Source organism: Phaenicophaeus curvirostris, chromosome 6 (genome assembly GCF_032191515.1).
Source record: "Phaenicophaeus curvirostris isolate KB17595 chromosome 6, BPBGC_Pcur_1.0, whole genome shotgun sequence".
Taxonomy (NCBI): domain Eukaryota; kingdom Metazoa; phylum Chordata; class Aves; order Cuculiformes; family Cuculidae; genus Phaenicophaeus; species Phaenicophaeus curvirostris.
Window position 1 is genome coordinate 59610484 of NC_091397.1, and position 26544 is coordinate 59637027.

Genomic DNA, 26544 nt, shown 5'->3' on the forward strand with positions numbered 1-26544 from the left:
TCTATTTATATAAGTATAGACTATAGGGATAATTCAATATATATTAATACATATATTTTTTTATATAAAATACCATCATAAGTTGAATTCATTTGACCTCTTATTTTAAAATATGAATTGCTAGATATTTTGGTGAAGGAAACAGATGTATCTACTTTGTGTTTGGGTTGGTTTGGCATTTTATTGTACAAGAGCATAAATACTAAAAAAAACCTTTTTGTATAACTAGTTCTCTTTGAGTACGTTAAAGTATATACACAGCAGATTACAGATATTTGGGGTGAGAAATGCGCCTTGTGCAACTACACAATTATGATCTGTATCTTCAAATTTCTGTGTAAATATAGCAAGTGTGTTGAAATGCTGGCAAAAAGTAATGCAGAATTAAAGTTCAAAAGATTGTACCAGAACTTTCTCTGACCATCAGTATTTAGAGAGACTAGATAGAGTAGCTAATGGCTGAATTAGGATTGCAACATAGTCCAATATAGTTTTTCAATGTCTGGTAACACGTTTTACTAATAATATTTTCCTGTTAGGTAGGTACATAGGGAAAAAGGGAACTAGCAGTTGCTGATTGAAGAATAAGTTTTCTTAATCCCTTTTCCAGTTTTAAATCCTAAAGTCTTCTTGTGTTTATAGTAGTAGAGATCATTTTTAGGTCAGTTGAATCCAATCTCAACATGGAGTGCAGAAGTCATCGTACAAGTGAAAAAACCCAACAATCTCAGTTATTTCAATATATTTTCTTCTACAGGAGGGAAAATGAAGTCTGGTTGTTGAGTATTAAGTAATGACACGGCAACTGAAACACATTTAAAGAACAAAACAAAGTGTTTCTTTTCATTTGCAGTGGCTACCATATTGTAGATTCAGTTCTCTGAGATTCTGAACCAGACTTGAAATATAATGGTGTGCTTATCTACACTAAGAGATTTTTCATTTCTTTGAAGTGAGAAGGAAATTAATAATTGCCCTGGAGGAAAATGTATCTTCCTAACTAATTATCTGTTCAGCAAATACAGTTCAATGTTAAAATAATAAGATGCTGATAAACTCAAATGGCAGCCATTCAATCATTTTAAGTTATATCTAGTTGCCTGCCCACAGTTCCTCACTACTGTCTGTCCCTAAGTTTATTCCTTACATATTCTCCCCTTGGAGTTCAACATGTTTTTATTTTCAAAGTTCTTTTCCAACTCTTCTGCCTTTGATGAAGGGTATATATAATTGCCAGCTGTGGCACAAGTTCATTTTAGGTTGCAAATTAAATTAAAAAGTTTTGGGCACTGCTGGTTTTGCGTGGGTGTAAGTCAAAAGGCAAGTTATCTTCAGCCATCAAAATTAACTAAGGCCAACATTCTAAATGAGAAATACTTAATTGTGATTTTGATATATCATTATTTTGGTATTTATTAAGAAATTTTATTCAAGCAAAACAGAGTGTATATATATGTAAAGCTATTATGTAGGAGTTCCTGGTTCAGGAGTCTTGAGGTCAGCTATTTTGGATGATATTCTTAAATGACATTGTCTCCATTCCAGCTTTGTCTTTTTCCAGATATTTTGGCAACTAGTATTACGGGTGACAAAGTACCTCCGAATTTACATAGTGTGGGGTTTTTTTACTTAGCTGCAAATGTTTCTGTCAAGACAGCGCTCAGATAAATTTGAGTCCTTAACTTTCCTTTTAGTAGGGGCACGTACAGCTCACTGGACAGGATTTCTGCTAGTGAGATGATCAGTAATCTCGTCCAGAGGATGACTTCTAGCTTTAGCCCCTGGATGTAGTCCCGAATATTGTGCCACGGCTCTATGAGTATGATCTGGTGTCCAAATATTGGCCCTTCTGATTTTAGGTAGACAGGATTAGAGCTGGAAATATGGAGAAAATTTTAACAATTTTTTGAAATATTTTAGCATGTCTGAATCATAATTAATTGGGTGTGATAGATATTATATCTAATAGATGTGGAACCTAATAGCTCCCCAGGACTTTGGGGTAGTGGTGGTGGTGGTTTTGCAGTTTTCAGGTTGTCTGAACCTTTGATACTTTTTGGTTATTGTTTAACTATGGACAGAAATTGCATGGAATGGAATTTTTGTAAGCAAGGTCTTGAATACCACGTAGATTTACAAAGTGACAGTCTAGGAGTACCCTTTTAATATTTCTTTGCATATCAAAGCACAGTTTTTTCATCCCTTGGAGAATCCCATGTCATTAAATTAGCTCTAAGTAATTATGGAACAACCTTCCTCCAAGTTCCTTAAAAAAAACCTCTAAACCACCAGTTTGATATTCATCCCATATTTAAGCTTCCATGGCCTTCATCCTGAAAAGATTGGGGAGTACCTTTACACAGTATTCTGTGCTTTCCATCTGAGTTTCTATGACCAGATTCCCCTGATAAATATCTTTCAAGTTTCAGAATTCTAAAATAGATATTTTTATATAAATGTTTCTGTTTATGTGTCTTAATGTAGAATTTGGCTCTTGCATTTTGTCCCTCCATCTCCATTTTGAGTTTTAATATATATGCCTCATCCAAAGGCATATGATATAAAAGAAGTAACCATCATACAGAAGTAATTCCAACTTTTCAGTAGTTACTTGACAAACTGTGTAATGGTATTACCCATTCACTAATGATTTTACAAACTTATTTAATGTATAAATAAAATGTAGTTTAATAGATATAAGAAATGGTTTTAAATAATCTAAGCTTAGTACGAAATAATCAAGAAAAATAGATTTGCACTTCCTGATTAAGAGACAGAGTTATTAAGGTTCATTGAGAGCCAATTTTTGCTGCATTGGCACTGGATTCTGTGCCAACAGTTAAAATGTAAAGAGGTAACTATTTAGTAAGCCATTAGTTACTATTCTTCTGTTCACTTGTAAAAGTTATTGTAGGGTATGATATTTCTTACTGTGTGAAGACTGCACCTCTGTATAAGAAAGAGTGGAAATACTTTCTGAGGGTGTATGTGGTACAGCTCATCAGTTGTAGTAGAAGAAAGCTTTTTAAGTAAGATTCCTCTCTTTGGATTGAGGATTCAAAGACTTGAAAGATAAGATTAAAAAGCCACTCCCCAGGTACTAAGTGTCTGTTTTTACTATTCAAAAGAATAAAGTCCTCGGGTTTTCTAATACTTCTACCTAGTGATAAAATGAGCCTACGCAAACTTCTCAGAATGTAAAGTCTATGGTACAACAGTTAAAACATTGGGGGAGTACGATTGTGCAAATGTGTAAATAAGCATCCTGTACATTTGTTGCTAAGTACAACTGCTACAAGATAATGTTCCTTGTGAATGCTCTCTCCATGCTCCTTGCTCTCCCAGCTGTTCAGTGCTGCAGCCTAATATTCTCTTTTTCCAACAGACGCTACCTGCTTTAGGAGGTTTGCTCCCCGAGGTGCGTAATGGGAGGCATCCATGTACCCAACAGCACTAACGGATCATGATAAAGTACATGCTCTTTGCTATAAAGTGCATTTTGGGGCTGAACTAAAAATCTAGAAATGATATTCTGTGTTATCATGTGGAAGGCCCTGTCTTATTTATCAATTCTTTTTTCTTATTTGGATGAATAAGAGATACAATTGAGTAGGTCTTATCTGACAGTGATCTCTCTGGAGCAATACTGACTGGTAGAAGCTCCAGTTAATGGATGTTGACTTCAAAATAAGTCATGAGAGGTTCAAAAATGGGTTGAAAAAAATTTGTTGTGGTAAGTACAGTTTTGAAAGGTGTATGCTCTGGCACGTACCAAAACAACAGAACAGCTTGATTTTTTTGAGCCATCAAAATGTACAATAGCTTTTATAATGCTGTATTCAGTATCTTTATTAACCTTATGCATGTCCACTAAACAAAATGGTTCACGTTAATCATTTTGTATGCTTTAATTAACTAGATATTAAATACAGCACAACTGTTGTAGAAACATTCTTTGAAAAAAAAATTTTTGCATTTTGTAAAACTGCTTATTCAATGCATGTCAAATTTTTCTTAACTTTGTAGGCTATTTTCCACAGATGATTTTGATAAATTGTTATCAAACTAGAAAATTACGCTGTTTAGGTCCTGACAATCTTGGAGAACTTAATAATGTTACAATAATGTTATAGTTCAAGAAAGTAAGTTATTTAGTAATTAGAAAGCAGGCTTTCTGTTTCATATATAAAACAAAGTATCTGTGCAAGAATTTTTAAAATATATTTTTAATGAAATAATAATAAATCCTTTTGTGTTCCATTAAGAAATTTATTCATTAGAGTTAAGATATAAATTATTATATTATTTCATAGAAACTGCATGTCAGATCCTCAGTAGTATGTCACAAAGATTAAAGTTATAGGATATATGACTCTAGGGAATCCAGGGTCTCCTATCAGCTTCTTCAGAAATGTTTCAGAGAGGGCTGTTCATACATGTGTTAACATGTATTGTGGTACCATATGTGTATAAGATGGGTGATACAAAACACTATATCTGTTCTTTCTTCAAAAATAGTCATTGAAGGAAGCAGACTTTAGTGGGATTAGGTATCTATGTTTTTTTCACTAACACTGCAGACAGTTCTGTATTGTGAATAAAGTTTTATATTGTGTGAGGCATATGGCCTAATTTTGTGTAGTTGCTGCTCGGGAGAAGTTGTCTTTGTTGGTCAAACAATTATTTTACTTATGGGACAGATAATACAAATTGGAAAAGGAGTGGGTCTTTACTGCTCTATGTATTACGCTGGAACAAAAAAAAACAATATCCAAATTTTTGCTTCAAGTAATTGTTGCAGCATTTTGCTTGTGAATGACTGATAATAGCAGGTTTGGGCACTGTGGTAAGCATCCTTTATGTTAAAATAATTCTTGTCATTATATAAATACTTTTTCACTAAATAATAGCACTATGTATGCAAGAAGATTTTTAGTGCCACAGTTTATAAGTAGGTCTCTTTTGAACAGTCTCTACTTCTCTAAATGCGCATTCTCAATGTGCTGGATCTGTTCCTTTTTGTTGTCTTGTTCTTTGAGCTATTACAAATAGGTCATTTAGCTTAACTTTTTTTTTGGCTTTTAAAAATTTGCTCTCCATCTCTGCTTTTTGTTAAAAATCAGGGCATATTACTAGCTATCTGTCTGCATTACTGACATCTCATTCGATTATTTGAAGATGCTACAATATCCAAGAACCTGCTTTGGCCATAATATACAATCCTGTTTAATGTGGTATGCTTACTTGTTTTAAAAGTTAGTGACTTTTAAGGTTAGTTATTTGCAAAGTTATTTAGAACCCCAAAGCTGCTTCTTATTTATGTTCTGAAGTGTGAAGCTTCCTTGATAGTGAATTTTCTTACTCGCTCTCCTTGGCACTAACTCATTGTGCTTTAATGTTTTATATTAGTTCATAAATGTTATTCTGTTTGTTTGCATCATCCTAGTTCTAGTTTCTAAAGAATCGTCAAATAAATGAGTGCAGGCTCGATGATTTCTTAGGCAGTGATACAGACAGTGTTTATCTGTGCTTTAAAGGTTAGGGCTCAGATTAATAGCTCTAATTGCTTTTGCTCTTTTCTGTTTAAAGCAATGATAGTGTAGTCTAGACTCTTGGACCTCCTTTTGATAAGTTACTCAAAGCATCCGAGCATCAGTTAACTAACCTCTTTAGGAATCTCCCTGCATACAGGAGATAGGGTAAACTCTCCTGATTCTTTTCCATACTGTGTGTTTCTCAGTCCTTTTACAGGCAATGTGATCACAACGCCACAGTTCTGCAAAGCACTTGGCTGCCCAGAGCAGCCTGGGATGACTTGAGCTGTTTTTTGCATCAAGGCTAGTTTGAGACTGTCAGCCTCCAAATTTAAGGAAACTAAGGATGGTATAAAACCAGTGATGTACCCCATCTGCACGGTATTAAGCTGGGAGGTTTTCCCTTCCTGCCAGACAATGTGTCAGTGTTTCTTGACAGTTTAAACTGCTCCAGAAAGTGTGGCGTGGATTAATTGCTAGTGCAATCCCTAAGGCTCTGTCAGAGGCAGCACAGAGAAGGGTTTGGCCTGGTTTGGAACGTAAATGGTATCATTTAATGAACTGCTTCCCGAGCACAGTTGCAGGGGGTACAACAGTGTCCTTCATGCTGCTTTCTTGAGCAGCACCTTGGTGCCAGCCCATTCCCCTGACTAGTTTAAAGCCGCCTTGTGCTTTTAAAGTGAGGGAAGTGACTGGGATGCAGTTGGGATTGGGGATGTTGTTTCTATGTGGTAAACATCTGTTGTCTTAATTTGTGGTGCATTTTTGGACAACTTAAGAGGGCATGCTGGGTGCAGTTTATTAATAGGATAAATGAGATACAAAGAGCAAGGACTTGTTTTTTTCATTCATAGTTCTCTGGAATGCGCTGACAACATACTTCTGAGCTTTTCTCTTCCAGATAAGCATCTGATTGTGCTGTGTATCAACATCAAAAGTTGCCAGCTGCTTAGGATCCAATGTAGATTCTGGTTTATTTCTGATACAAAATACATATTTTATAAAAAGCCACTTAGCCAATTGATTATGGTACGTTTAGAAGAGGTGTATTTTGCCAAAGTGGTAAAGTACTTTTGTAGCATCCAACATTTGATAACAGTTAGGATGAAATTTTGATGAGCTACTGATCCGTTATCAATGTATTTATTAAACAATCAAATGTATTTTATGATTGGCTTTCAAGTTTCAGAATGCCATCCTGGCAATGTCAGATTATCCTTTCACCTCATTGCATTAATTTGTGTTGTGACTGCACACTTTTCATCTATCTATTGCCTAGTCATTATGGAATGTCCAGGCGCATAGATAGATGTTATGTGAAGTGGCCAGACGTTGTGTAATAACTTGACTGAGACTTCATTTTCATTAAAGCAGAATTTGACATTGCTCTCTAGTCAAAAAACAACTTTGTGGAGGCAAAATCTCAGTTACAGTTGTATAGCATTATATAATGTGTTAAAAATCTTCCATTTTCTCCTTTTGTCTTCATTTTTCAAGGAAAGACAGGCAACAGTGAAAAAAGAAAAGAGTTGCCCCCAGCAAATGAACAAACTGGGAGAACGGAACAAAATGCAAAGAGCAAACTCCGTCACCGTAGATGGACAAGGTCTTCAGGTGTGATTATTGTTATTTTAATTTTAAGGAGACACTTGTAGGTATGAAAGCAATGACAGAGTGAACAATCTTTAAAATGAAATGTTTCTTATACAGTCACTTTTCTAATATTTCACTTCCACATGTAAAAATGCAATAGGTAAATTCTTCCATTTCTACAGGAATCTTGCAGTGCAAATCTGCTTCTCCTATGACTGGTAGGATTTCCTAAGGCATTAAGGGGGGGAGGGGGGGAACTAGCTCTAAAACACTTGTATTGCAAGGTGAAGCTGAACTTGATTGTATTAGCATCTGTCAGACAGCATTGTGTGAATTTACATTATAAATGAGTCTTTGTCTTCATAATTATTTGCTATTCTCATTTGGATCCATTAATTAATGAATAGAGTAAATGTCGAGGATGTTATTTGTCCAGGTATTTCCAAGTAGGGTATTTGGCACATCAAAAATAAGAGTGGAGAGAAGCAAGGTATATATTAGTTGGTCTGGCTGGGATATATTAGTTGGTCTGTCCAAGACAGTGAACTCCTAGCACCACTGACACTTGCACAAGCAACCTTAAATTTTCAAAATTTCTGCTTTCAGGTAATTAGGGCATAAAATTTTCTATAACTTTGTTAGTGTGATGCAAAACCTATGTTCTCTCTTCTCTTTCTGTAATTAATGCAAAGCCTTGGATTCATCATTGCTTTTGTTATCTTTATTATCACTTGAAAAGGAAAGAAAAAAAGAGTGAGGACTAAGATAGTAGAATAATTACTAAGTGGATTTGAGGTGTTTTCTGAAGTGCTTAGTGTTATTCTTTAATGCCTCATCTACAATGTAGTGCATGATTTAATACTGATAATCACAGTGATAACATTAGAAATAATTCTGCAGTGATGACCCTAATTTACTGATTATATTTTGGTCTTTGTTTTTCTCTGTTGGATAAAAATGGTTTTGAGTAACAGTATCTTAGCACCAACTATTAGGTTTTTGATTGGTATCAATAATGAAAACCTGATAATTGTGAAGGCTGAGTGGATCTTGAATGATACCGTATCGAAAGGCTGAGATCAGTGAGATTATTCTGGTTTTTTTCACTGACAGATTGCATAATTTTGGACCTATTTCCACAAAGATGTATGTTTGAATAACTATAACTCGTAATTAATGTTAGTATAGCATTATATTTAGTATATTATATTAGTTAGCCTAAAGATAGTCTGGAGCAAAGAATTTCTGTAGCTGATAAAAGTAGACTGCTCTAACTCCCATATCAGTCCAAAGCTACTCTGATTCTAATTCTCTGATTTTGCTGGCATGGTCTGATTTAAGCCAGAACTTCAGTGAACAAGAAAAGGATTTTTGTGACTCATTATGGAACATTTTTAAAAAGAACACCTGAACGTTATGTTAATTACATTTATTTGTGGTTTGAGTTCCCAAGGTAACATATCAAAGATACCCTGCAAATGTTCATACTGTTCTTCTTAGACCTCTGTTTTCAATATGGGAGAAGCTATATATAATTTGTCCACTACATTCATTTTTTTTTTTACTTTTAAATCATTTGTCCGATATCTTCTTGGAGGTTGCCTTTAAATAATGCAAGAATAAGGCTTGAAAATGTTCAGCAATTTACTCTAAATCTTTAGTCACATTGTTTATTATATAGAAAGGTCTACGTTATACAGAAAAGTAATTTGGAAACGCTGTAGTGATGAAATGAGTCTTTATTTTGGAATTGAGTGGGACACAAACTGATTATTAGATGTATATGATGGTCCTAAACCTTCTTGTAGTGACATGGTTAAATTTTGAAATTGAAGATTTAAAATAAAAATAAGTTGATCATTTAGCTTTTGCTGAGAAAAGTATCAATACTAAACCTTCCTTCCAGCAGTGAGCGGGTAACTTAGTGGCAGTGGAGTTCTGCACAACTTAAAGACAATTAATCATAGTTAAGCACATTCATCTTACTTCTTTCTAGCTAACCAGCATAATGATCAGGATTATTATTTCTAATTAGAGGAAGTAATAGATCATGTATAACCTTAGGATGAGTCTCATTAATTAACCTGTGTCCTAAGGGATTTCGGTAGGTAGTCCATCTCTGTCACAAGGAGCACCATTGGTTTACACTTAGTTCCTAGGAACAAACATCATGGGAATTGGCTAAATAACTAAAATTGATTAAAACAGTAGATTAAAAATTAAATATATGACAAACTTCACTATATCCTGCAATTTGATATATGTTTCAACACACAGCACTTTACTGTAAGAACATACTATGCCAGAATGTGATACTGGGTTGGTTTTGTGCTAGGTTTAATTCCACTGAGTTTGCTGCAGTTTTTCATTATTTGTTGTATCTATTGGAACAGATTTGGATCCATTGTTTGCGAAGTTATGAGTAGAGTTGACACACTAGTGTTGAACATTTCCTGTTGGAAGGAAAGTGCTATTAGATGCTTATAGGATTATATGCCTGTGTCTGTAGGATGCCTGTAAGACTCCTTAGCTATCGTGTTTCTCAGGTTCTGCCTTAAATTACATTTTATGAACTCTTCAGCTGAAAAGATTTTGTTATTTCTGGAATTATGAATAAGGATTTGGAGCAAGAGCTTTCAGTATATCACTTTGAAACAAAACTGACTAAGCTTCATCTCCGAAGTTGTTAGTGCATGACTTTGGAGATGTTGACTTTGGACTCAATATGCTTCTACACCTTCTAGAATTGATATATGTTTAAAAGTGGCAATTTTAAATCTGAATATTGTAGATTTATGGTTTAAAAACAAGATATTAGAGATACCTGCTGTAATTCATGTTCTTCGTGTCTGTGGAGTAAAGGCAATGAACATGCATACCTTAAAGTATCTGAAAATACAGGCTAACACTAATAGTTTAGAAGGAATGTGTTAGTTTGCAAAGATAAACATTAGTGTGAACGTGTAAAATTTCCCATGCACAAAAGAATTAAAAAACATGGTAGAAGCCATTCTTTCTTTCAGTATATCTTTCTCTCCATTCTTTTCAGTAGACTTACCCTTCCTCCACAAGTTTTCTTCTATATTGTTTTTCCAGCTTTCTAAGGTGTTTAAAGGAACACATTATTGTTATCGTAGTTACATTTTTAAAACTGTGTTATTTCATATCAGATCAAATATTACACTTTCTGTAATTTAAACAAAATAGAAAATATTCTATCAAGTTTAAAATTGCATCTAGCTATATTTCACTTTTATAGTATAGTGTCATTTCTTACAACAAAATACAGTTTCTTCGTAGCTTTTTCAATAGGGAGTTACTCTACTGTCAGAATCAGTCATGCATTTCTTGCCTTTAAAGTTTTCTCTGCTGATGGATATAACGTTTATATATCAATATTTCAAAGGAATTATAGGCTAAAATGGCATCACAGCTGTAAGACAGACAGCTAGCATTAAAAAAGTCACTTGCAATTTCTGGCAAATTAATGAATAATTTGCTTCCAGCTGGATTACACAGCATAACATAGAGTTTGCATTAAGCTTTTTGTTTTTTGTCTACTATAGGAAAAAAATGAATGCAACACACAGCATTAATGAGTAGCTGTGTTATTCCCTTCTTTTAGATCACTCCAGTTCCAGGCACTCATCCACTTTTAGTTTTTGTCAATCCTAAAAGTGGTGGGAAACAAGGAGAAAGGTAAGGTATATTTGTTATTTGTTTGGGGTTTTTTTTTCCTCTTTCTGATCTCTGTGATATGTTCAAAAATGAATGTTAGAAGTTTATATATGAAAAGAAATGCAACATTTTATACTGTTATTGCCTCACATTTGAACATCCCATTGCCCTGCTTAGAAGAGGTACGCACTAGCATATAGTTATAAATTCTGCGGTTAAAAAACAGAATGGGTTTTATACAGAAGTTTCATTTCACAGCTGAAAAAGTAGCTTTATTCAGTGTATGATTTTGTGTGATTTGCAGAAAGCTGTAAGTTGCTATACGTTGCATTGCAGCTTTGAAGTTAGAACAGTTTTCTTCTAATCTCTGTAATAATTATGCAGACAGGCAAATAATTTAAATTGGAAACAGTATATTCCATTTTCTGATGTATGACTTGCCTTTCAAAGATCTGGTGAGTAAATTCTCTAACCTCTCCCTAAGATTTCCTACAAAGAAACCTTTTGATTTCTGTAGATAGAAAGCATTCTAACAACCCAGTTAAAGTTTTAAAGTCCAATCACACAAAATTTAAAGACATGTTTAATTATATATATGTTACATTCATTTATAGTCAAAATGCCTGTTTATGTTTAAACGTTAGTGTATCAGAGGCATGATAAAACAGAGGTAAGTAGCATTTTCCTCCTATTCTGTTGATCAAACTCAGGCAGAAATGCTGAAGTATTTACCCCCGATCAGATTTTTCAGAGTGTACATCAGAATCACAAGTGCTGACCGTATGGGCATTTTTGATCATCACATAAATCCTCAGCTTGACATTTTTATAGTACTGATATCAAGTGAGTAGATCAGGGATCCAGTCTGGAGTTGCGTAGGTGAGAGGCAGGTTAGAGAGCTGCAATTACATAGTTAGTTATAACCTAGAAACAATTCAATGAAATGCAATTTCATAGCTTTCTGTTCCCAGCTCATAATTGGTCTCAAGTGTTACTATCAGAATGGTCTTAATGCTTGAGGGATGTCATTTAATGTTAGACACACTCCAGAGTAAAATCAAGTTTAAAAAGTTATCTACTTCCCAAGCTTCTATTCCCATTCACATATTGCAGTCTGACATGTCTCAGTTTATGTTAATGCAACTGTTACTGAGGCCAAGCAAATCACAGGAAAGATTTGAATTTTAAAAATTAATGCCTTATACATGCTTCATTCACTATCATCATCACCTACAAGTGTCATTACACAATGAAGTGTATAGTGTGAGGGCAGCCACCAGCAGCTGAGTACAGTGAAGTATGGGAACCTCTTAAATTGGCTTTGATACCACACAAAAAATATGTTAAATTGCATACTAATGTATCAAGGCTGCCCTCAATATTTCTGCGTTAGGAGGAGCACATCAAAAGGTCAACTGCTTAGTCATGTAGACTTATCTCAAGTCATTTAGCAGCAGGAGACAATACCTCATGGTTAGACCTGAAAGTGGATTCAGAAAGGTTAAAGAAGTCCATGTATGGACTATTTGATTAGAAGGGGGGTTGCCCTCTGCCTTTTAGGTATTAATGTTTAATATCAGTACCAGTAACAAACTTATAAAATAAGAATTTTTAGAGCACGTATGACCTCGAAGATTTATTCTAAGTGGTGAAAACTTTTTCAGGTAAGAATAGGATTTAACTTTTTTACTTTTCCCTTTTTTTTTATCTGGCTGTTCGACAGTCATTAACCAGAAAGAATCCCATATATCCTCCTCACCCTCCAACTTTGTGGCAATTGTTTTGTGAAAAGTAAAATCACGGGTCATTTGAGGACGTAAATAGCTTTGCAAAACACGCAGTTGTGGTGATTCATAGCGCTTTTGTAATCTGGTCAGGTATTGAGAGGCCAGGAGTAGAGGTTTGGCTGTAACAAAATTAAGATTTCCACATTAGTGGGGGAGGGGGGAATCCACAAGCTACTAATTTTTGTAGATGAGAATTTCATTACCTTGACTCATTCAGATTAAGGAGATCTTTTACTGAAAGCTATTCTTCAGTCTTTACTTAGGATTTTCTGTATTTGAGAGATCATGATTAATGAAGTTATGATTTCTAATTGACTTTCATTGAGCACAGAAAGGTCATTGCAGATACTGTCAAGACTCCAGTGTTCCCACAGTTCCCCATATGAGATTTTATGCTTGCCATATGGTAACCCAGCCCATTTCGTTGCCCTTAGACTTAGAGTGTATGTGTCCATCTGACAACCAGTTGAATAAATGCAATATAAATAATAATCTGTCATTTCCTTTTGTATGTTCCTTATTTTTTTTTCAAATCTCTTGAATGCAGATGAAAACAACTGAGGATCACACTGGTTTAGTTTTGTTTTTTTGCATATTAGAACAGAGTGGTGATGGGAAACAAATGGATATAAAGAAGTGCATTCAGAACACAAAAATACCTTTTTCTACAACTGTGTCTAATTACCACATGACCTTCAGATATAATTGCAAAATAAAGAGCTATGAAAATAACCCAGTTGTACTTTCTTCTCAGTGGAGAGATTAATACTTATTGCCCATCACCTGAAACATAAGTACATTTACAATTATTTGGACTTAAATTATTTAGTTCAATGGATAATAGATGTTTATAATACAACAGAATAAAAATATAATTATAAGTTTATGAATAACCAGTTGACAAATTAAAATTGATGAGTTTAAGCTTTTCCCACATCAAAGAAAAATTTTAAATAAGCATGAGTTTGGACAGGAGTTCAGCAAACCTAATCAAATGTCTTCCTCAGTCTATGTCACACTGTAAAATGTTCTCAGTGATTGTGCATAAAATGGACAGGTGTGGTTAATTTAATCAGAAAGAGAATTGCAGTATATCCATTTCATCCTAGAGCTAGCAGTGCTGTATGTCGGCGTGTAAGATCTGACTCATCGAGACAACAGCTTTCAATTATCTGCAAATATCATGTATACATTTAGTACATCATTGCAAAAATAGTTTCTTTCAACAGAAAGAATATACAGCAAGCCTGTAGTGATTCTAAAGACTGTTACTGTTAAGGGTAATGCTTCTCACATAAGAGTCCTTCTAAATCATGATGTTGTTTTGCCATACTCATTACTTTGTTTTCCACTTCCTCATTTTCCAATTTATTTGCCTGACCAGCAGGTGAGTTTAAACAATTGTTTCCTTGACAAATGTGCGGTTGGATGCACTGGAGATCAGCTCCTGTACACTGACGTTTCCTGCTGACTCCATGTTCAGTGTCTGTGCAGTGCAGGTTGATGATATCTTTGACCTTTGTTGCTTTCAAATAACTTTGGTTCAGAGTAGCTCTTCCTTCCTACCCTCTGATTAATCTGGCTTTATAAGCTTTCATTTAGCATTGAGGCAAAATGTAGAAGCAGTTTCAAATTATATTTTTCAAATATTGTATTTCTAGGAGAGACGATGATTAGCATTCTTTTACTTTTAGGAAGGAGTCCATGGCTTCTTTCTTTTCTTCCATTAGTGTTAAATTAAGCCTTTACTGACCACATCTTGGATGGTCACCCCCTAGATGACTGAGGATACCTCCCCATGTTGGCAGAAGGCAGTACTCTGGCCAGCTTCTTCCCCAGTGTAGTCAACTTTACTGCCACTTTTGAATTGCCAGTGGGCTTCTGTCTGTCTGTTTCTTACATTTCTCTAAATGAATGATCTTATGACTTCAGAAAATAGCTCAGTCTAGCTTAGCCAAGGGTGCACATGAGTATTTTCTCCAGCAGCAGAGCTGTTGTAAAATGATCCCAGCCCTCTTGGCTGCTCCTGCTGTAATTTTCTGCCTCCTCAGTTATGCTAGTGCAGCGGTAATATTTGAGGTTTGTATGAGATCACACACGTGATTCAAATGAAAAGAAACAATGACAATGGAAAAAACTTTTCTGAGGGTTTGTGTTTTAAATTGAACCCATGTAGCTTTGCTGGTCACAGAATAACCCTGCAAATGGTTACAGAAGCACAAGTGTTTGTTGATTAACTGTGTCATGGGGTGCAAGAACCAGCTGGAGGCGGTGGTGCCAGGTGGTGATTTCATGAACTGGTTTTGTTCATGAAATTGCAGTCCATCACAAAAAGCGACCTTTTGGAGATTTACCACATTGCCTTGTGGCTTTGCCTGCACGAATCTCCAGTCACAAGGAAACCATGTCCAATTCCTTCCTTACATGTGAAAGCAAAGGCGTTTGGAGACTTGTCAGCACCAGTAGACTGTTTGGCACTGTAGTTATAAAACTGGAAGGCTAAATTACTGTTGGTTTCCTCATCTTGCATGTGTCACAGTGTTAGATCTAGTTACAGTGTAGAGTGAAGGCAAGCATTTGTAGACAGCTTCTTCCTCTTTGTTTGGAGAATGTATGAATAGAAATATCAAGTTATGAATTTTACACAGACTAGGATACGTAAATATGTTATAATAACTTCGAGCATAGTGACTGATTATAGATTGATTATCTGGTATTGACGTTCAACTAGTACCTATGGTGGTGTGCACTCCATGAAGTAGGATTCAGTGTAGTCTCTTCGTTATTGCAGATGGACTTCTGAGTTTTGGCTCTTCATTAAGAAGGCTTTTATAGAATTGCAATGATACCTGACAACAGTATTGTGAGAGTAGGTAATGGCTAGTGTGTTTTGTAGCACCAAACTTTTAGGCAAATAACTGCTAAACCTTAGGGACTTCACAACAACATGTGACCTTCTTATTGTCAGCTACACAAATTACATTAGTTGCACCTTTGACCAGATTAAATCCTCCATGTTACTGAGAAGCAACTTATACATCCTGCCTAAAAAATTAAATATAGGATCCTCTTACATTGGTAAGATGCTGCAAATTAAATGGAAATCTAATGTGTTGTAAATCCACTGTCAAATGTCTGATTTAGTCATCATCCCAGCTGTTAAAAATGATGTGTGCGTGCCTGCAAAATGAAACCAGGCATTTCACATTGGCTTTTTCTGTCAGGAATGGCATCAGAAATAGGTTGTGTGAGTATATGAATACAGGGCTTTATGAAGAAGCTGATGTCACTAAATAATTGAGAGGTTAAGAAAATGTTCCAATTTGGCACTTTTAGAGATAATTATAAATTTGTTTGTATTCAGTATTCTTATGCCCTTATCTTCCACCTTGTGTGATAAATTATGCATTACTATTAAGACAAAAAAAAATTCCCTCAATGTGCAAATATATTGTGTCTAGACAGTTTTATTTGGCTGAATTTGAAAACGTGGACATTTTAACTTAAAATTCAGCTCTTATTATGCTTCTTTTTTTTTAAGGCAGTGAAAAGAAAAGGAGAGATGCTTCAGTGGAAAAAAATACTTTCATACATTCATTAATTTAGTAATTAGCTTTAGGACACGAATATTAACATTAAAAGCAAGAAATGACAGTTTGTAATTTAAACTATTGCCATAAATCCCAAACATATATTTATTCATTCAGACTTCAAACTCTTTTACGTGCTTACTTGTTTCTTCATATGGAATGAAGCAGCTACCACATTGTCATCATTGGAGTAAATTATATTTCTAGTATTTGTAATGAAGAAACAAAATGTTTGTCATAATTTTAGGGCAAGTAACGTATTTATAAAGTTATAGTTTTTGAAATTTTCTGTAGTCTGGAGAAATATTTGCTAGAGATGGGACAGGAAGTGGGGTCCTTTATGGGGTAGGACAGTGCTTTTAATGCTGTACCAATAAATTAGTTCTGCTTACTTAGATAATTTTAAAATATGTGTAATTTAAGTAAAACTATGATTTTGACTCTTTTTCATTTTCTTCACATTCAAATATAATCCAAAGGAGATGTAGTTGACAATGGATTTGCTTTCTTAGAATATTTTTTCAGCCTATGGGGGTGTTTTTGATGGGTGGCAAAGCCAATTTGCTTTTGTAATTAATTATACTTGTAATTTTGTGTTAGCAATAAATTTCAGGAATAAATCTTACCTTTACCATGGAGTCACTTCAATAGGAGCCAATGTGTTCTTGCAAATGCTTTTTTGACTCACCTTTTCTTGTGTCATTATATGTTCTTATCCTATTTTTTTCTGTCTGTATATAGTATATGAATTGTAGATATCTTGTGGCACTTCTGTCTCAATTTTATACCCACAATACACTGTATGTGTGAATTATAATTACTATGTTCAGATATTTGGGTTTTTTATATAACTGAGATCCTGCAATTCAAATAATTACAGTATGTGTTTATTTCTTAACTTTTTATTTTGATAGCTTAAAAAAAATTTCCAAACATGTAAGTAAATTTTTTTTCTCCTTATCTCTTTTATCTATTCAGAATTTATAGAAAATTTCAGTACCTCTTAAATCCTCGTCAAGTTTATAGTCTTTCTGGAAATGGACCAATGCCAGGGTAAGTCTACAGTTAATATTATTACCAGGAACTCATTTAATAAAATGCTACATAATCAAATGAACAGACTGAGGCACATATAGTATGTTTTGAATGAATCAACACTACAGACCTCTGAATGACTGCAGAAATTTACAGGTATTATTTGTGTACTTGTACAAATAAAACTACGTGTCATATGTTTTACTGATAACCACGTAGTACTCCATAAGAACTATGTGATAAATTTCACTCTATTTGCAGCTTTTACTGCTATATCAGCAACCTGAGTTCATATAGGGGTTACTTCTATTTTACAAGTATTAAGCAGCCTCAAAGACTGACTTGCAGGACATAAATTCCTTTTACATAAACAAGTATGTGCGTATACATATGTGTCTAAGTAATATATATGCAATGTACATATATATATTTTTATGGATGTAAGATACAGAATGTTTTTCAAATTACAGTGACCGTACGCTTCTTATCAATTCCATAATATTGGGGGTGTCGTGGGAAGAAAATGACTGGACAGGACAGGTTATGCTGGTAGTGACTTTTTGTGAGGACTGAAGTATTATCTGAACCAGGTAGTTTTGCAGTTGCTTGTCTAATACGCTTCTTTCATTATCCTTCCTAATTTTATTCATGTGAACACAGAACAATTGCAGTATATCAAATACCAACTTTTCCCAGCTGAAATTCTCTCCATTTTAAGTAGTTGGTGCTTTGGTAGAAGAAAACAGACAGACCAGCACTAAATATCTGCTCTGTGCATCATCTTGTATTTTTTATTTGTTATTTAGTTATATCACTGATACATGAAATTTTACATCAGTGAGAAGAGTTACAGAAGGATACTAGGAAATACATGCTCACTAGCATAAAGTTTACACTGTTGTTTGAATGTTGTGAATTCTTTTTAATCTTGGGAGTTTTTATTTGTTTAGACTTTTTGTCTTTTAAGTTGGAGAAGAGTAAGATGAAGGTGGAAATGTATTTCAGTTGTCACAGACACAATACTGGAATGAATACGGTCTCACAGGTTCTGTCAGTACTTCTGGTTTTAAGGCCAAATATACAAGAAACTATTCTCTTAAAAACATTCTATATTGACCGTCCATCTATTGTGCTAGTCTTGGGATGTATATAGCATTGATGCAAGTGAAAAGTGGATTGGGCCCAATCGTTTTTGAAATTAGGTTTCTCAAGTTATTTTGCTCTAAGCGAGCCTAGTGTGTAACCTTCAGAAAGGTGCAAAACCTGCTTAAGAAATGGAAAAATGACACGCATGATTTCTTTCGTACTTGTAACTTTATCCTGTACGTGAATCCTAGTGCTTTTTATTTCTCAAGTGGTGTTTGCTGTTTGTGTTTTACTATGCTAGTCTTGACACATACAGCAAATTTAATTATTATTAGTCCAAAGAGAAAACAGACTAGAAAAACTGCAGAAATGTATTTCAGGAATATATAAGGAATTTTAACTGAGGCAAAACTAGTAGACAGAATTTATTTTACTTACAGCTAAAAGAAATGCCATATTAGAGATTGAGAGGACGGCTTCTAAAACAACTGAAATATTTTTGTTCAAATTAATCTTATTTCACTGAGCCTTTTGTTAAAAAAATCAAGCTAATAAAAATCAAGCTAAAAAAATCTAACCTCACTTACTGACTGCATTTCTATAACTGACTTCGGTTTTCAAGTAAGTTATGATGTAAAAGAAAATGTGTTTTAAGGCAGAAGCACAAGAGGGCAGTGTTATGTTCAAACTGAAACCCTGCGCTGAAGCAATTTAAACTTTTAATCTTTTGAACCAAGACAGTGTTTTTTAGAAAATATTTTCAATTTCTCTTCCTACTAGAAATCAAAATAGTTTCACTTCAGAGTCACTTTGAAGAAATTTCTAATTAATTTCCAAACAGACACTGCAGTTTTTTAAGCTTGCTTTAGTGTATCTTCTTATTCATTCCACAGAAAGGGATAATTCTAAATTTTGAGTTTGTCTCCTGCCGTCACTTCTTGCCCCTGGCATTGCTACGTAGGCTGCATATAATCTATCCCTTAAGCAAACAACTGAATAAACTCTGTATTCCACTTACCAGTCCTTGGTTGCCTTTCTGTGAGGGGTGGTTTACCTAGTAAAAACTGCCCATCCATCCAGTCACTCATCTATCTTTATAATGCCAGTTATACTGGATTGTCAATCAAAGTCTTACATTTATTTAATATTGTCGTATGTGTCATTTTGATTGAAATGGAGCAGAGTGGGGTATTGTACAGCACAGAGTAAAACAAAAGGGTATTCACTGTGCCAGTTGTGAGCAGAAAGGGATAAGCATAATGTATGTTTATTTTAAAGCATTTATTATTATTGTAATACATTTAATTGAGTATTTTGAGGTTGTTTTCTTCTTTTGAATATTACTTCCAGACATGTTTACTCAGCCTATAGAATGTTAGAGCCAGACTAGCTGCTTTAACCCAAGTTAATGGTTTTTATTTTTGATGGTATTTTTCTGATGGATTGCTTTCATCAGCTAAGAAGAGAACATTCACAACTTTTCTAAGATGAGTTCCAAACACCCGTGGATAATGTGAATTAATATTTCAGCTCATTTCTGTTGAAAAGCTAATGATCTCCTGTTTAGGTAACAGCAAGAAAGACAGGAGAACTAGGATACCAGTAAAATCCTGAATCTTCATGAGACTGGAACTGCTGTATTTTTTTTGAACCATAAGCAGCTCAATTGTTAGGTCTTTCGTTCTTTCTCCTCAATGGGATAACCACTCTCCTTTACAGAAATTCATTGGAATAAAGGAGTCCTTAGCAGACTTGAGTTGAAACATGGTTAAAATAATCTTTGTTCAGAGGAAGAAGGGCCACTAGTGGAGTCCCATATTTTAATTTCTTTGAAATCTGGAAGCAATACATGCAATTTTCCTTTTCAATCCTCTCCCTTAAATAAAAGAAAAACAAAAAAATAAACCCCACCTTTCATAATATCAGTTATTATGCATTTTTATAAATCTGCATATGTGTAGAAGAACTTAAAAATATTTTGAACAAAATGACAATGAATTTTAGTATTGCTATCTGCTTGTACAGTTCCTCAAGTGGGTGTGTCACCTGTTTTGAGAATAGATGGGATGGTTCTTGGAAAACTGCAGGGGCAGCAACAAAGACATTTCTTGTAGCTTCTTAGCATTTCTTATCTAAGGTTTTTGGAACTGTTTGTCAGGACTCATGTTTATGGTCTGTATAGAAATATGTACATAATGCAAATAAATTGCTACTCTCTGGCATTGATTCCTTTCTAACAATGGAATTTAACCTGCTGTGAGATCTAAAAATCGAGGAGCTCTCAGCCGAAGGGCAACAGTGCACTTTAAACACTAGTATAATAATTAATGGTTTAGACATTCTTTATTTGGGAGTAGAGAGATACAGGTGAGCTGGAGAAACCTTGTAAGCTCTGCAGCTGAACCCAGGCATAAAAGCTACTCCAGAGTTACAGACTGCCACAGTTAACAAAGTGATGTGAAAATTGCCAGGCTGAGACATTGTGTAATTTGTGCCTAGCACCTGTGTTTTTAGCCTTGAAAAGAGTTTCCCTGTTTGGTTGTTGTATGTCTATAGGACTCTTCTACGTCTGACAACAACTGTTATTGTGGATTTAATGATCTTGAAGAATCTGAAATTCAGTTATTGTTCACCTCATAGAGAGGTAAATAATAGCTGGATGAATAGCAGTTGAGCAACAGACACACATGACTCTGTGGAGAGGTCACTGTTTCACAAAGGCTTTGTTACTCTGAAAAGGCTCCTGTTCCCTTAAGTCTGTTATTTAAAATGTCTAATTTATGTTATTTTTATACTCTATAATAGAAATTATATCCACAAAAGTTGTATTTCTTTGTAACTCCCTTAAGCATTTAATTTGGGGAGCTTATATATTTTTTTTTTTAAATTCTATTCACAAGTTTACCTCAACAGGCCTTTTTAAATCTCAAATTCTGTCCACTTAAAAGATACCCAAGACAGCCAAACTGAATCCCTACAACTTGGTCTGTAATTTAGTTGGGAATGTACAGCACCTGGACCTTTACAACTTCACAAAGGAACAGGCCTATTTTGATAATTACACTGTTTTCTCTGATCATTGGAATTGGTTGCTAGAGCATTTCTTTGCTGTTGGGCATTTGGAGTGTACAGGAGGCATGTATACCAAGAATATTTTTAGAAGATAAAACCGCAAAGTTATTTTCACCTGAACAAAACCTTGAACCTAGCCCCTGTTTCTTTGGAAGAATTACATTATTTCCAAAAAATGGCATTGCAAGCCGTAGTGGGGTTCGTTGCATCCTAATGATTAAAGTCAACAGTTGTGTGCTATAGAGTAGTAGTACTTAGAACTCAGTAAGTCTTCTCACATGGAACTTAAACCTTGGGTTTAGAGATATATTTTAAACAGCTGTTTAACAATGTTTTTACTTGTATGATATCCGTGGTGTTTGCTGTGTACATAGCACAGTCTTTTTATGTTGTAATTATCAGGAATTTCCCGTCTCAATCTAGGCTTCCGAAGTTGTAAAACGGATTCATAGAATCATAGAATCACCAGGTTGGAAGAGACCCACCGGATCATCGAGTCCAACCATTCCTATCATTCATTCACTACTCTCTTAACAAATGTAATTGTTCAGTAGTGACTCTGCCACTCCCTTACAGCTTTGTCTGAAAGCTGTTTTAAAAGCCTCTGGCATACCCTGTACCCTGCTTAATAGTTTGCTGTTCTCGTGTCGTGGGCTGATTCTCTTTTCTTGGCCACCTCAAAATAAGCTTTTGACTGGCACAGTTAAGTTACTTCTGAATGTATCATGTCCAGCATCTTTCTTCCACCGGCTACCCAGCATATATTGATTCACTTTTCCCAGAAATGGTTCTGTGTTTCTTCATGAGTGGTGTATCTCTCTCCCAAATCTGCAAGGCTGCTATCTGTCTTGTGGGCATTATGCAGATAAACCAATTTTTTTCATTCTTGCAGTGATCGTTATTGTTCAGTATCTGTATCAGAATGATTTGTGGCCGTCTGCTGACTGCAGTGCTATACTGAGCACCCGTCCTAAGCAATAGATAAGGAAAACCTACATTTTGGTTGCACAGAGCTTTGAGCAACCTGTTCTAGTGATAAACTCCCCTCCTGGTGGCAGGGACGTTGGACTAGATGATCTTTAAAGGTACCTTCCAACTCAAACCATTCTATGATTGTATGATACTATAGGTATTTTTGAATGTGAAGTATATTACATGGACCAATGTTTTCAGTGTTGGGGACCTGACAGTAAAATGTCCCTTGTCTTTATGGAGTTCCTCAATATTTGATGTGATCACACACTGAGGGACCGAGATCCTGATTTTCTAAATGTGCTAAATGTGAAGTTCTTGAGCAAGCCTGTGATTAGAAATTGTCAGCCACCTTTATCTATAGACAGTATGTGAACTGAAAGCATTATTTTCAGCTGCAATATATGCATCTACCAGTTTTGCACATTAAAATGCCTTTCCAAGAGAGCAATATATTGGTCCATGCAATGATAAACTGGATTTGTTGAAACTGTTTTTACTAGAGTGATTTACTGGAATTGCTGTCTCATGAATAGTGTCATTACAGTATACAGAAAACTGTAACTGAAAGTTGTAATGAAGTTAAAGTGTGTATATTGTTTAGTTACGTGGCCAGCTAAGCTTGGCAGTCTAGAGGAGGAAAAACTGTGTTTAATTTTCATTCATATGCTGAAGTAAATAGCCATTTTTCAGGGATTTTATTTGCTTTGTTTAGTAAAATGACAGCAATATGGTCATTAAAATAAAGGAGTAAACATTCCAACAATGAAATTGCTTTGTCTTTCAACTTGATAATTCCCTATGGACAGTTAGTTTAGAAGAATCGGTGGTAAGTTGAATGTCTCAGTTAGTGAAATTGCTACATTAAACCAAACACTGTGAATTTCCAAGTGGACAAAGTTTCTAAGCTCTAGGGTTCACCTGGAAGTGTGAGATTTCTACCAGATTGGTCATTCATTAACTTGAATCTCTTAATGAAGGTTTAGCAGGCTCTAATCTGCTTTGAGCTGGGGATATTTAGAGTGAACGTTTTTCTTTCATTTACTTCCATTTCATTCACTTCGTTCACAGACCGTGTAAGTTCTGTCCCGATATATAAATGTTGTACTAATTCACTTGTAATTATCAAACTCATAAGTTAGAGATGTCATTCAAGAAAATGTTGTCAATATTTATTTTATTTCTACCACACTTTATGAAAAATGAATATTTGTTTAATTTAATGATTATACATATTTATTGGTTGAGTATTATTGTGTCAATACCTTGAAGGCCAGCCAACTTTATTACTGCAAATATAGAAGCTTTGAAACAGAAGTCATAACAAGTATCTTTATGATTTACTAAGAAACTGTATTAATGCAGAGGTTTAAAAATCCTCTGTCTTGCAGTTGATTACAATTAAATGCAAGTATTGTAATTGACAAAGTTCAAGTCAATATTCATATCATAATGACTGAGAAGCTTTAAGGCAAAAATATTTACAGATTCTATTGATCATCTATTTCTAAGTTATATTCCTTTTCCAAAAACTGAACCCAGATTACTTAGGGGTAACTGTAAAAGCAGCTCAGTAAAACCATTTTTCTAAGCTGAAAAGCTGAAGTAGCTCTAACACATTTATTTAAAGGAAAATTTCTCTAACATAGGCAGTTACTAGGTTCTGTTCCCCCCCTCCTTTTTTTTCACTTTGAGAAATTTACCAAGTTATATAGTATTTTTATAACCATTGATATTTTCCAATTTACCTTACATTTAGCTGATATGCCAGTATCAGTGAATTCTTTTTTTCCTGGGATATTGACAGTTCTAATTTTTGTTTTGACTGTGAGTGAAGTTGACTGGCTAAAAAATTTCAGGTATCTAAACGGAAAGCATCGCAATTTAAGTTTTAAAATAGTTTTAAAGACAGTGCGATAATATTTCCTGAAACAATTCTATAAGAATAAGGGGTGTTTGGGGTTCAGAGGGAGGAGTTATCTGTGCACGAACCAGTTAAATGCATGGTTCAACAACAGATAGTTAAGTGCTCTAGCACTGGTGTTTTATTCATATGTAGTTTCTCTGCATTTGTATGGATTTGATGGGGTGAAGAAGAACTGAATTAGAGTAGTATAGGTAGTTGAAACAGTTGCCTCTTTCAGGTGGAAATTACTAATTTGTCAGCAGAAACTCAGTAATAGCCTCTGTGTGATCCTTGTCTGGCAAAATAAAGTAAGAATAGGCTGATATCACCCACCTTCAGTGGTTTAAATGTATTTGTATTACATCCAGCAGATGGGAAACTGGATTAGGGAAGACTGAAACAGGTCAATTTACAAGGGAGCTATTGAGATGAAGATGCCTATTGACAGGTTTTCCAGTTCAGTCCTATGACTGAACCAATTTACTGTTAATTATTGGCTGTGGACTAAGAACTATGTGTATGTTTATGAAAATTGTAGAAAGTGAACTGTAGGGAGATACTGTATAAAAAAAAAAAGGCAAGGTGCAGTTTAATGATACAGGAATTCGATCATCGGGCAAGAATTAGATGATCTTGTCAATTTTGATGATAAAAATACAATCAAATATAATAATATCTTGTAATCCACATTTAGAGACTGTTTATATTGACCTTTCTCAGTAAAAAGAGAAATCATGTAACATTTCACCAAGCAAAAATATCCTGCTGTTTTAAGGCCTTAATACGCAGCCATACTTTTTATTTTTTGTTCTTATGTGTTATTCTATTTGTGGCTCCTCATCTTGTATTCCCAAACGTATCAGGAGTTTTGTTTTACCTATGGTAGGAGATGTTAGTTGAAGGTCTGATCCTTCCTGTTGCCTTTTTGCCAGTGACTGAAGAACAGCTAAAACTTGGGTCCCAGTCTGTACCAGCCTCATTGTTGTCTTATGTACCATTCCAGCTCCGCTGGCTTTTGTTAAGTGGTGTAGGAAGGCTTTTTATTATAATGTCTATGAAAATAAAGTTTGTATAAAAAATGTCAACCTATTCTTCTATCCATGAATAAAAGGGGATTTTTTTTTAATGACGGTACTTTTCTTAATTAAAAAAAACCCCTGAAAATAATATGTTGTATTAAATGATTGTGTGTGGATTATAATACCAATTAATTTCATACCAGTAAAATACATGTTTTGAAGTTTCTGAGGTATGTAAAGAGTAATAAACTAAATTGTTTAACAACAACAATAATAATAATAATAACAATAATAATTTTTTAAATGTAGTGATAGAAATTTTGGGGAAGAGACCTATTGTAAGTATTGTTTTATATTTTTATGTTATTTGATGTTATTATATATACCTAGAATTTCTGTAAAATTTTATAGATCACTTCGAGAAAATAGGACTAGATTTTATATTCTGGTCTTTTACTGTAGTCTAACAGTGCATGAAGCCTTTACAATTAGTTCCATTTTTTTAATTTGCATTTCAAACCACTTTAAGTTATTCTCCAACAACCCTTTTTCTTTTAATCCATATACAAATGTTCTGAGGATAAGAGGTAACAGGTGCTATTAAAACACTAATTGACTAAAGCTGTCTTCATAGGCAACACTTACTCTTTACTTTAAATTCTGTGAAGAAATCTGTCAAATTCTTTCTTTAGAATTGTAACATTTACTGAGTTTGAATGAAGCCTTATAAACAGAAAACCAAATTTCCTTCTCAACTCTTCATATAGGCTGCACACTAATTCAGTGAATGAGCTGTATTTACACATATAATTGTATAACTATATCTAATTTTATAAATTAGTTGGATTTTATTAATATATGTATGTTATAATACATTTATATATGCTATATGTATGCAAGTATATAATGTCAGATATATTTTTGATATATTTTGAGTATATTACGTTTATATAATGTATGTATTGTTTTTATGTTTAAATTTATAAAAAAAAAAAGTCACGTGAACTTAATGCTGTGCTACGATTTTTTTTTTTTCTAAATTCCCTGTGTATGAATATAAAATGCTCCAGGTAAAATATGAATGAAGCTTAGTGAGAATTTTTTTGACAGTATGGTTTTGCCATACTTTTCAGTTCCCAGTTCTTAGGAAGGTATACTGTTCTGACAAAGATTAAATATACAGTCCAAACAAAAAGAATATTTGATAGCCAGATGGTGAGGATGCTTGTTTATAAAGAGGGAGAGCGAGGTTTAGCTCTGTGTGCTGCCTAA

The 26544-nt window shown here is 34.4% G+C and overlaps 1 protein-coding gene across 8 annotated transcripts in view; it reads left to right on the forward strand.

The window, feature by feature from the left end:
- The window catches only part of DGKB (diacylglycerol kinase beta), a 408380-nt gene that overhangs the window by 192594 nt on the left and 189242 nt on the right, over positions 1-26544 (forward strand). For 5 of the 8 annotated variants that reach the window (XM_069860357.1, XM_069860356.1, XM_069860361.1 and 2 more), the window contains 4 exons: positions 3386-3418; positions 7032-7148; positions 10753-10826; positions 17161-17235. In XM_069860357.1, the coding sequence (XP_069716458.1) occupies positions 3386-3418; positions 7032-7148; positions 10753-10826; positions 17161-17235 (299 nt within the window). The remainder of the gene's footprint in view (positions 1-3385; positions 3419-7031; positions 7149-10752; positions 10827-17160; positions 17236-26544) is intronic. The other 3 variants (XM_069860359.1, XM_069860362.1, XM_069860363.1) reach the window with 1 other exon arrangement.